Source organism: Nicotiana tomentosiformis, chromosome 1, assembly GCF_000390325.3.
Source record: "Nicotiana tomentosiformis chromosome 1, ASM39032v3, whole genome shotgun sequence".
In the NCBI taxonomy this organism is placed as follows: domain Eukaryota; kingdom Viridiplantae; phylum Streptophyta; class Magnoliopsida; order Solanales; family Solanaceae; genus Nicotiana; species Nicotiana tomentosiformis.
In genome coordinates, this window is record NC_090812.1 from 97891531 (window position 1) to 97904448 (window position 12918).

At 41.7% G+C, this 12918-nt stretch overlaps 1 protein-coding gene across 1 annotated transcript; it reads left to right on the forward strand.

Moving 5' to 3' along the window:
- Window positions 1–3927: 3927 nt before the first annotated feature.
- On the forward strand, window positions 3928–5190 carry LOC138907372 (uncharacterized). Its single transcript, XM_070197971.1, has one exon. It carries the CDS (start codon window positions 3928–3930, stop codon window positions 5188–5190), a length of 1263 nt encoding a protein of 420 aa, XP_070054072.1.
- The last annotated feature ends 7728 nt before the right edge of the window (window positions 5191–12918 follow it).

Consider the following 12918-nt stretch of genomic DNA (forward strand, 5'->3'; position numbering starts at 1 on the left):
CCGAGTGTGATACAACTAAAAATTGCCGAGGATTTATCTGATGACCCAAATAGAATAAAATCTGATGTTCTACCTCTTGCCGCTCAAAAGCCTGGTTGTAACGACCCGAACGGTCATATTAAGTATTATAGTCTTGTTCCCTAATTTATTGCTTATTCTGTATTTGTTTGTTGTTATGTGACTTGCCGGGGTGGTTGATTTGGTTCCGTGGATGTTTTGGACTGAATTGAGACACTTAGTACCAAGGTTATAGGCCTAGGTTGAAAGAGTTAATTAGGTGTTGACTTCTATATAAATGACTACGGAATGGAGTTTTGATAGTTTTGATAGCTCTGTATGGTGATTATGGATTTAGGAGTGTGTCCGGATATTGATTTGGAGGTCAGTAGATGATTTCGGCTTGAATTGGCGAAAGTTAGAAAAGTTGAAGTTTGGAGAGTTGAGAAGTTTGATCGAGAGTTGAATTTGTTGTTACCGAGCTCGAATTTTGGTTCCGAAAGTTGGAATAGGTCTATTATATCATTTATAAATTATGTGCAACATTTGGGGTCAATCGGAGTTGGTTTGATAGGTTTCAACATCGATTGTAAAAGTTGAAAATCCATTAGTTTCCTTAGGCTTGAATTGGGGTGGATTCGTATTTTTGATGTTGTTTGATGTGATTTTAGGTCTCGACTAAGTTCATATGATGTTTTAGGACTTTTGGTATGTTTGGTTGAGGTACCGGGGGCCTCGGGTGATTTTGGATGGTTAACAGATTGAAATCTGGACTTAGAGGAGTTGCTGATCTACTGTTGGTCAGGTACGATCGCACCTGCGAAGGATTGGTCGCAGGTGCGCGACCACAGAAGCGAGCATGGGGTCACACGAGGAGTCTTGTGCGTGTTTGACAGTGGTCCTAGTGCGAGGAAGTTTTCTGCATCTGCGAGCCCGCATATGCGACGAGTCTCCGCAGATGCAAAGTTTGGTAGATGTGGCTGGCCTTGCAGAAGCGGATTGGAATCCGCAGGCGCGGATGCGCAGAAGCAAAGCGCAGACAGCAGAAGCGGTCTTGCAGGTGCATGTATTGGGCTGCAGGTGCGACTGTCGAGTTCCTAAGTGACTTCCGTAGGAGCGGACCTTCTTCCACAGAAGCAGAGCCGCAGGTGCGAAGATGTCTAGGCAAAGATAAAAATCGAGGGTTTTGACATTTTTCTTATTTTTGGACTTTGCAAGCTCCGGTAGTGACGATTCTTTAGAGTGGTTTCACTGGATTTCAAGAGGTAAGCCACTTTTGATCATTTTTATTTGTTAATATTGAATACCCATTGAATTTCTCACCTAGATTATATGTTTTTAAGGTGATATTTGAGGAATTTTGGACTAGGGATTAGAGAGTGAGATTTGGGGATATGAGTGTTGATTTGTGGTCGGAATTGGATGATTTTGGTATGGTTGGACTCGTTATTGAATGGGTGTTCGAATTTTGTAAATTTTGTTGGATTCCGATATGTGAGCCTGGGGTTGACTTTTTGGGTTGACCTTATGACTTTTGTTAAAGAACCTAGATTTATCAAATGAAATTGATTCCTAAAGCTTATATTGATTATATTAAGTAGTTTGTGGCTAGATTCCAGTCGTTCGGAGGCGGATTCGTGAGCCATGGGCTTGTTGGAGTAGGGATTCACACGGTTTAAGATAAGTAATACTTCTAACTTAGTTCTAAGGGTTTGAATCCCTGAAATACGTGTTATGTGGTTGGCGTTGAGTTGACGCACATGCTAGGTGACAGGCGTGTGTGCGTGCACCGTGGAAATTATGACTCGGTTGATTCCGTGTTACTATGTAGTTATCCAACCTTGTTGCTATTCATGTTATCCCTATGTGTTAGAGTAATTGAGCTGAAATCCATTTTAGATTCATATTTAGGCTATATGCTTATTCTGTTAGGACCCACTAGGGTCATGATTGTTGTTGATTTATTTGCTTAAATGGAAATTATGTACTCAGTCACATCCATCATTTGCATATCAGATCTCAGTCTCTGTTGCTATTTATTATTGCATCATGTATCATTGTTTGGGCTGATTGGTATGAGGTTTGTGAGCCCGAGAGACTAGAGAGATTGATGACTGAGTTGGGGCCTGAGAGAAGTGTTGTGAGTGAGGTTGTGGATCGGTTTGTACGCCGCAACATGCCTTCTTGGATATATATATATATATATATATATATATATATATATATATATATATATATATATATATATTATGGATCGGGTTGCGGATTGAGCTTAAATTGTTAAACTTGAAAGCATGTCTACATTTTTGTACTGTGTACAAATTGATTATGAGATTTCTCTGAGTTACTACTGTCATTTTACCTGTCATATCTATATTGTTAGAATCTGGATATGGATTGTATCTATCCGAGCTCATCACTGCTTTCAGCCCAACGTTAGTCCTGTTACTTATTTAGTACATTGAGTCGGTTGTACTCATACCACACTCTGCACTTCGTGTGCAGATCCAGTTACTTCTGGGCACGGTGGTTGCAAGAGTTGGAGCACTTCCTGCTTGGACACTTTTGAGGTAGCTACTTTAGTGTCCTCAAACCTCGACTCTCCTTATTTTCAGTTTATGTAGCACAGTTCTATCTCTTCAGACAATTATTTTAGAAGTTTTGATTGTGCTGTCATTTAGTTGCTCATGTACTCAGTGACACCCGGATTTTGGGAGATTTTGTATTGAGTCGCAATATTTCCTTATAGGTTATTTATGAGAATATGTCATTGTTAAACTTATTTCATCATGTTTTCAATTCAATAGGCATAGTTTATTGTGATTGTCGGCTTGCCTAGTTCTTTGATAGGTGCCATCACGACATGTTAAGTTTTGGATCGTGATAAGTTGGTATCAGAGCCTAGGTTACGTAGGTCTAACGAGTCATGAGCAGGTTTAGTAGAGTCTTGCAGATAGATACAGAGACATCTGCGCTTATCTTCGAGAGGCCACCGTACCCTTAGGAAAACTTCACTTTCTTGTATTCTTGTCGTACAGATTTGTTGATTCCGGAAACTAAACTTTTGCTATTCTATTCTCTCACATGTGTTGAGGACATGTGCCACCAGATCGGGCGGACGGCCACCAGTACCACCAGCTAGGGCCACAAGAGGCCGGGGCCACGGTAGCGGCCGAGGTGCAGCTCCTACAACAACTAGAGCAGGACCTGTAGATCCACCAGCTGCTCCAGCGCAGGAGCAGATACCAGATGTGGTTAAGCGAATGGCACGAGCTCGGGCCCTAGCTATGCCCATTATGATTCTAGGCCTTTAGGAGGCTCTGGTCTAGATATTGACTGTATGCACTAGCCTTGCTCAAGTGGTATTAGTTCCGGCCATGCCAGCCACTTCTTAGGCCAGGGGAGGTGCTCAGACTCCCGCCGCCCGTACTCTAGAGTAGGTGGTTCAGGGACTTCAGACACTAGGGGTACTACCAGCCTAGCCGGTTACAGTTGCTCAAGCCCAGGTGGGTCCATCGATGAGTGATAAGAAGCTGAAGAGACTAAAGCAGTTTGGGAAGCTCATGTCTCCACTATTTAGTGGAGCTGAGTCGTAGGATGCTTAGGATTTCATAGACCTATGCCAGTGGATCCTTTGCACGGCGAGTATTCTGGAGACTAGTGGAGTCTCATTTACTAACTCTTCAGCCATCGGGGACAGCCTTCAGATGGTGTGAGGCTTATGAGTTGAGCAGGCCAGCTGGTGCTGCACCACTTACGTGGCACGATTTCTCCATTATTTTCTGGGAGAAGTTTTTACCACAGACTCGTAGGGAGGAGTTGCGTAGGTAGTTTGAGCAGCTACGCTAGGAGGGTATGTCCGTGACCCAGTACGAGATAAAATTTTCAGAGTTGGCTCGTCACGCAATCTGGTTGGTTCCCACATATAGGATGAGGATTAGGAGGTTCATTGATGGCCTCAACAATGGACTGAACTTTGTCATGACTCGGGAGATTGCATCGAGTGCTAGATTCGATGAGGTCATTGATATTGTTAGGAGGCTAGAGCAGGTCCATAGTCAGGAGCGTGAGGAGATGGATGCTAAGAGGCCTCGTGGTTCGGGTGGTTTTAGCGGTGTTTCTTCTGGAGGGAAGTCCCACCACAGTAGGGGTCGTTCTTATAGGCCCGCTCAGATGGCTCGTCCAGTTCATTGTGGTGCATCCGCTAGCCATGGTTCATACAGTGCTCATCCGGGTCAGTCATCTCTCCGTGCCCTCCCAGTTCAGAGTTTATCTCGTGCTCCATCAGCTCAAGGTTCGTCTGTACCAGGTCCTTCTAGTAGCTATTCTGGTTCTTGGGGTCCGATTCAGTATCTTCCACCATTGACGGATCGGAGTTGCTACGTGTGTGGGGAGTTTGTCCATATGAGGAGGTATTGTCCCCATTTCTTGGGAGGTCCAGTTCAGCAGAGGGGTCCAATTATGACTTTTGCACCAGTTACTTCACCTCCCGCCCAGCCAGCTAGAGGTCGCCCTATAAGGGAAGGCCGATCATGTGGCGATCAGGCTCGATGCTCAGCTTTCCCTGCCAGGCCAGAGGCCGTTGCTTCATATGCAGTGATCAAAGGTATTGTTTCAGTATGCCACAGGGATACTTCCATATTATTTAACCCTGGTTCCACTTATTCATATGTATTATCATATTTTTCTCGTTATTTGGATATGCCTCATGAGTCCTTTGTTTCACTTGTTCATGTATCTACTCCGGTGGGAAACTCTATTATTGTGGACCGTGTGTATCGGTCGTGTGTGGTGATCATTGGGGGATTGGATACTAGAGTTGATATCTTATTTCTTAGTATGGTAAATTTTGACGTGATTCTGGGCATGGATTGGTTGTCCCCATGTCATACTATTCTGGATTTTCACACGATGACCGTGACGTTGGCGATGCCGGGGTTACCTAGGATCGAGTGGAGAAGTTCTCTGGACTATGTTCCCAGTAGGGTGATTTCATATCTGAAGGCCCAACGGATGGTTGTTAAGGGGTGTTTGGTATATTTGGCTTTTATGAGGGATGTTGGTGCTAATACTCCTCCTATAGATTCTGTTCCGGTAGTGCGAGACTTTCTGGATGTGTTTCCTGCAGACCTGCCGGGCATGCCACCCGACAGGGACATTGATTTTGGGATTGACTTGGTGTCAGGCACTTAGCCTATTTCTATTCATCCGTATCGTATGGCACCAGTAGAGTTAAAGAAATTGAAAGAGCAGCTTCAAAAGTTTCTTGATAAGGGGTTTGTTAGGCCTAGTGTGTCGCCTTGGGGTGCATCGGTTCTATTTGTGAAGAAGAAGGATGGTACTATGTGGACGTGCATTGACTATAGACAGTTGAACAAAGTTACAATTAAGAACAAGTATCCTTTGTCACGCATTGATGACTTAATTGACCAGCTTCAAGGAGCTAGAGTGTTCTCTAAGATTGATTTGAGGTCATGGTATCACCAGTTGAAGATTCAGGACTCGGATATTTTGAAGACGACATTCAGGACCTACTATGGTCACTATGAGTTCCTTGTGCTGTCTTTTGGGCTGACCAATGCCCCAACATCATTCATGCATTTGATGGACAGTGTATTCCAAGCCTATCTTGATTCGTTTTTTGTAGTATTTATTGATGATATCTTGGTGTACTCACGTAGCTAGGAGGAGCATGCATAGCATCTGAGAATTATACTACAGACGTTGAGGGAGGAGAAGCTTTATGCCAAGTTCTCCAAGTGTGAGTTTTGGCTCAATTCAGTGGCATTCTTGGGGCACGTGGTGTCCGGTGAGGGGATTAAGGCAGATCCGAAGAATATTGAGGCGGTTCAGAGTTAGCCCAGACCGTCTTCAGCTACTGAGATTCAGAGTTTTCCCAGCTTGGAAAGATATTATCGCCGCTTTGTGGAGGGTTTCTCATCTATTTCAATGCCTTTGATTAGTTTGACCCAGAAGAGTGCTCCATTCTGATTGTCAGATAAGTGTGAGGAGAGCTTTCAGAAGCTCAAGACTACCTTGACCATAGCTCCGGTTCTAGTTTTACCTTCAACATCGGGTTCTTATACAGTATATTGTGATGATTCTCAGATTTGTATTGGGTGTGTCTTGATGCAGAAGGGTAGAGTTATTGCCTATGCTTTACGCTAGTTGAAGCTTCATGAGAAGAACTACCCCGTTCATGATTTGGAGTTGGCAGCCATCGTTCATGCATTGAAGATTTGGAGGTATTATCTCTACGGTGTGTCGTGTGAGGTATTTACGGATAATCAGAGTCTTTAGCACTTGTTCAAGCAAAAAGATCTAAATTTGAGGTAGAAGAGATGGTTGGAGCTGCTAAAAGACTATCATATTACCATTTGTTATCATCCATGAAGGCCAATGTGGTGGCTGATGCCTTGAGTAGGAAGGGCAGTGAGTATGGGTAGCCTTGCATTTGTTTCTATTGGTGAGAGACCGCTTGCATCAGATGTTTAGGCCTTAGCCAATCAGTTTGTGAGGTTATATGTTTCAGAGCCTAGTCGGGTTCTAGCTTGCGTGGTTTCTCGATCTTCCTTATATGATTGCATCAGAGAACATCATTATGACGACCCTCATTTGCTTGTCCTTAAGGACAGAGTTCAGCACAGTGATGCCAAAGAGGTTTCTATTGGAGATGATGGGGTGTTGCGGATACAGGGTTGGATTTGTGTGCCCAATGTGGATGGGCTACGTGAGTTGATTCTTGAGGAGGTCCACAGTTCGTGGTATTCCATTCATCCGGGGTGCTATAAGGATGTACCAAGACTTGAGGCAGCACTATTGGTGGAGGAGAATGAAGAAAGACATAGTGGAGTTTGTAGCTCGGTGCTTGAATTGTCAGCAGGTGAAGTACGAGCATTAGAGGCCGAGCAGTTTGCTTCAGAGGCTTGAGATTCCTGAGTGGAGATGGGCATATCACCATGGACTTCGTATTTGGGCTCCCACGGACTTTGAAGAAGTTTGATGTTATTTGGGTGATTGTGGACGGGTTGACTAAATCGGTGCATTTCATTCCAGTTGGGACTACCTATTCTTCGGAGCGGTTGGGTGAGATCTATATCCGCAACATTATTCTCCTTCATGATGTGTCAGTGTCCATTATTTCAGACCGAGGCACGCAATTCACATCGCAGTTTTTGAGATCAGTGTAGCGAGAGTCAGGCACACAGGTTGAGTTGAGTACAACATTCCACCATCATTCGAACGGACAGTCCGAGCGCACCGTTCAAATATTGGAAGATATTCTATGCGCTTGCGTCATGGATTTCGGGGGTTTTTGGGGTCCATATCTATCGCTTGCAGATTTTGCCTATAATAACAGCTACCAATCGAGTATTCAAATGACTCCGTACGAGGCCTTGTATGGGAGGCGATGTCAGTCTCTGATTGGTTGGTTTGAGCCGGGTGAGGTTAGGCTATTTGGTACTGACTTGGTTTAGGATGCCTTGGAAAGGTTAAGTTGGTTCAGGATCGGCTTTGTGTGGCACAGTCTAGACAGAAGAGTTACGCCGATCGGAATATTTGTGATGTTTCTTACATGGTGGGAGAGAAGGTATTCCTCAGAGTTTCGCCCATGAAGGATTTTATGAGGTTCGGGAAGAATGGCAAGTTAAGCTCTCGGTATATTGGTCCTTTTGAGGTGTTTGAGAGGATTTGAGAGGTGGCTTACAAGCTTGCATTGCCACCTAGTCTATCAAGTGTTTATCCAGTGTTTTCACATTTCCATGCTCCGGAAGTATTTCAATGATCCGTCTCATATTTTGAACTTCAGCACGGTTCAGTTAGATGGGGATTTTACTTATGATGTAGAGCCGGTGGCCATTTTGGATCGGCAGGTTCGAAAGATCAGGTCAAATAATATAGCTTCAGTGAAAGTACATTGGAGAGGTCAGCCATTTGACGAGGCTACTTGGAAGACCGAGCGAGAGATGCAGAGCAGATATTCCCATCTATTTGAGACTCTGGGTATGATTCTAGACCCGTTCGAGGATGAATATTTATTTAAGAGGGGGAGAATGTAACGACTCGGCCGGTCGTTTTTAGTATTATATCCATGTTCCCCTATCTATTGCTTATTTTATGTTTTTTTGTTATTATGTGACTTGCCGGGGTGGTTGGTTTAGTTCCGGGGATGTTTCGAAATGAATTGGGACACTTAGTCCCAAGGTTGGAAACCTAAGTTAAAAGAGTTGATTGGATGTTGACTTATGTGTAAATGACTCTGAAATAGAGTTTTGATTATTCTGATAGCTCTGTATGGTGATTTTAGACTTAGGAGTGTGTCCAGATATTGATTTGGAGGTTTGTAGATGATTTCGTCTTGAATTGGCGAAAGTTGGAAAGTTGAAGTTTGTAGAGTTGAGAAGTTTGACCAAGAGTTGACTTTATTGTAACCGGGCTCGGATTTTGGTTTCGGAAATTGGAATAGGTCCATTGTGTCATTTATGACTTGTGTGCAAGATTTGAGGTCAATCGGAGTTTTGTTTGATAGATTTTGGTATCGATTGTAGAAGTTGGAAATCCATTAGTTTCCTTAGGCTTGAATTGGGGTGCGATTTGTGTTTTTTATATTGTTTGATGTGATTTGAGGCCTCTACTAAGTTAGTATGATGTTTTTGGACTTTTTGGTATGTTTGGTTGAGGTCCCGGGGGCCTCGGGTGGTTTTGGATGGTTAACAGATTGAAAATTAGACCTAGAGGAGTTGCTGATATGCTGCTGGTTTGGTGCGATCGCACCTGTGAAGGATTTGTCGCAGGCGCACGACCGCAGAAGCGAGCATGGGGTCACAGGAGCGGTCTTATGGGTGTTAGACAGTGGTCCTAGGTTCGAGGAATTTTTCCGCATCTACGAGCCCGCAGATGCGACAAGTCTCCGCAGATGCGGAGTTTGGTAGATGTGGATGGCCTTGCAGAAGCGGATTGGAATCCGCATATGTGGATGCGCAGAAGCGAAGCACGAACCGTGGAAGAGGTCTCGCAAGTGCTTGTTTTGGGCCGTAGGTGGTCTTCCGCAGGAACAGATCTTCTTCCGTAGAAGCGGAGCCGCAAGTGCGAGTGGTGAGTCCGCAGGTGCGAAGATGCCTGGGCAGAAGATAAAAATCGAGGATTTTGAGTTTTTTTCTCATTTTTGGACTTTGCAAGCTCGTGTATTGGCAATTTTGGATCATTTTTATTCATTAATATTGAATACCCATTGAATTTCCCACCAAGATTATGTGTTTTTAAGGTGGAATTTGGGAAATCTTTTACTAGGGATTGGAGAGTGAGATTTGGGGATTTGAGTGTCGATTTTTGATCGGAATTGGGTGATTTTAGTATGGCTGGACTCGTTATTGAATCGGAGTTCGAATTTAGTAAATTTTATTGGATTCCGAGATATGGGCCCGGGGTTGACTTTTTGACTTTTGTTAAATAACCTAACTTTATCATATGGAATTGATTCCGAATTTTATATTGATTGTATTAATTTGTTTCTGGCTAGATTCGATTCATTCATAGGCCGATTCGTGAGGCAAAGGCTTGTTGGAGTAGGGATTCATGCGGTTTGAGGTAAGTAACACTTCTAAACTTTGTTCTGAGGGTCTGAATACCTTAAATATGTATGATGTGGTTGGTATTGAGGTAACACACATGCTAGGTGACGGGCGTATGGGCGTGCACTGTGGAAATTGTGACTCGGTCAACTCCGTGTTACTGTGTAGTTATCCACCCTTGTTGATATTCATGTGATCCCTATGTGTTAAAGTTATTTAGGTGAAACCCATGTTAAAAATCATGTTTAGGCTATATTCTTATTTTGTTGGGACCTACTAGGGTCATGTATGATGTTGATTTATTTGCTTAAACGGAAATTATGTACCAGTCACATCAATCATTTACATATCAAATCTTAGTCTCTATTGCTATTTATTGTTGCATCATGTATTATTGTTTGGGCTGATTGGTATGAGATTTTTGAGCCCGAGAGACTGGAGAGATTGATGATTGAGTTAGGGCCCGAGAGTCGTGTTGTGAGTGATGTTGTGGATCGGGCTGCACGCCGCAGCAAGCCTTCTTGGCTTTATGTATATTATTATTATGAATCGGGTTGTACGCCGCAGCAGGCCTTATAGGCTTTATCTATTATTATAGAATCGGGCTGCACGTCGCAGCATGCCATATTAGATTTATATTAGCGCTTGGGCAGGATTCGTCCCTCCAAAGTCTGACATACCAGCAGTGAGCGCAGGTACTATACATTGCTGAGTAATTGAGTGTGATGAGTGAGTTGAGACAGTCAGATTAAGCACTATGAGAGTGTGAGTTCATGAGGTTATCATTGTGATGCATTACATATGACATGCACATTTGACATATAGATATAGAGACATAGCATTCCTCATATCAGTCATACTTGGCATATTTTATCCGTGTTGAGCTTAAACTGTTAAAATTGAAAGTATGTCTATATTTTTGTACTATGTACAAATTGATTATGACATTTCTCTGAGTTAATACTTTCATTTTTCCTGTCATATCTGTACTGTTATAATCTGCATTTCGACTGTATCTAATGAGATCGTCACTGCTTTCAGCCCAAGGTTAGTCATGTTACTTATTGAGTATATTGGGTTGGTTGTACTCATTCTACTCTGCACTTCATGTGCAGATCCAGTTACTTCTGGGCACGGTGGTTGCTAGACTTGGAGCACTTCCTGCTTGGAGACTTTTAAGGTAGCTATTTTGGCATCCATAGACCTCGATTCTCTTTCGTTTCAGTTTTTGTAGATCTATTCTATCTCTTCAGACAATTACTTTAGAAGTTTTGACTGTGTTATCATTTAGTTGCTCATGGACTCAGTGACACCCAAATTTTGGGGGATTTTGTATTTAGTTGCGGTATTTCCTTATCAGTTATTTATGAGAATATGTCACTATTAAACTTATTTTATCATGTTCAATTCAAAATACATAGTTTATTGTGATTTTCGGCTTGCCTAGTTCTGTGATAGGCTCCATCACTATATGTTGAGTTTTGGGTCGTGACACTAATGAAATACATGTGTCTCAATTTGAGTTGGCCGACGAGGACCTTCCAAGTCAGATTCCTAAAACAAGAATTATGATACATCCTTCAGCCAAAGTTGCAGATGCAACGCCGTTACCTTTGCACAGGAATCGACGTCCTAGTCCATGGAATTGTTCGCCCTACGAGATAGACTTCGGCTCAACTGGTTTCTACATTTGTATACAAATATATATTCTGATTTTTCTCTGTTATCAAATTAAATTGTATCAAACTGTATTTATATCACTGTATTCAATATATTTAGATGTCTGTATTTTTGAACTTTGATGAACTGTAGGTAGTTCAGTAAAGTTGACTCCCATTTTTTTTTAAAACATCCTTTTGAAGCTGATTTTACCACGGGGCCACATGATACTTTACTCATTCAAGAATTCAAAAACATCAAAGCTAAGTTTTATTCGTTTTATAATGTCTGGTTTACCTTATATAATGTGATGACTAATGCTACTTTTTTTGTAACTTCTTTTAGAAAGGATAAGGATGACCATTACAGGAAACATAGGTCCACGGTGCCTATCTCTTTGAATTTTGGAGTTCATCAAGTCACTGACAAAAAATAGTTTTACCTTCTATCATTTGATGGGTAACTGTGGAACGACGATGTAAGATATATCCCTTATGTATTCACATTGAGTAAATTGTATTTAAATGTATACATTTATATGGTCACTATGATAAACTATTTATACTTACATTTTCACAGCATATTGATGTCATATTTTACTACTTGAGGAATAACGAAAAGTATGAGCAAAGTAACATATACAAATACACCACCTTCGACTGTATATTCAAGGCACTAAATGCTGAAATTTTTGACAAGTATGCTGATACAAGTAATGATGCAAGTGTAGCCAAAGAAGAAGATGTTGTATGCAAATACATAAGGGGGTACATGTTGCTAGCTAATGTTTCATGGCATACAGTCGGCAATGTTCTGATATCAGTCAACCTGAAAGAGAAACTTCATTGGATCTTGGCATTTGTATCCTTTAAGGACAGATGTATCAATGTATATGACTTCTACTGAGCAGCAGGTCATGATGCATATGTCAGTTCTGAGATAAATAAGCTGGCTAAGGTTATACCTCTTCACCTATCCATTAGTGATTTTTACAGAGACAAGCAAGTCATAGATTGGTCCCGCGAACCAGCATGCAATGACAAGGCTCAAACTGATGCTTTTGATATAGTGTTTAGACCAAATCAGCCTCAACAACGATCTAGGATCATGTATGTATTCAATCCTTTTTTTACTTTTGTTGCATGTATAATAATATCATTCATATTATTTACAACTATCACTCTTATTTTTTACAAGGATTACGGGTTGTATGTCACAACATATGCAGAGTATTTGAGTACTTGTGGATTGGTTCCACAAACAGCCTTTGATCCTAATTTACTCAGGCAAAGATATGGTGACTCCTTTGGGACTATGCTATGTGGAAGTCAGATACCGAAGCGATAAGCGATAATGAAGTACCAACAAAGATTGTTAGGAAAATCACAGAATCGGATACATCTATAAAATAGTGATTGAATAGTTTTATGTTTTCCAGATTGTATTTCAGCATATGACTAAATTGTTCATGCTTTTTCGCAACTTTTGTTCTGAATACTTGAATGTATTGTCTTGGATATAATAACTTTTTTGTTCTGAATACAACTACTTTTGTCCATATGTATTCATTTCACTTGCCTTAATTTATCTTATATATTTGTTATATTGAACTTTGAAATGTTTGTCTATAGCAAGTATGTTCACTTGTATTTAACATACACATACATTGATTGTTGTACTAAATCAATCT

Excerpts from the sequence above, each read along its gene's own strand:
- LOC138907372 (XM_070197971.1), top strand. The coding sequence starts at position 3,928 with ATGAGGATTAGGAGGTTCATTGATGGCCTCAACAATGGACTGAACTTT.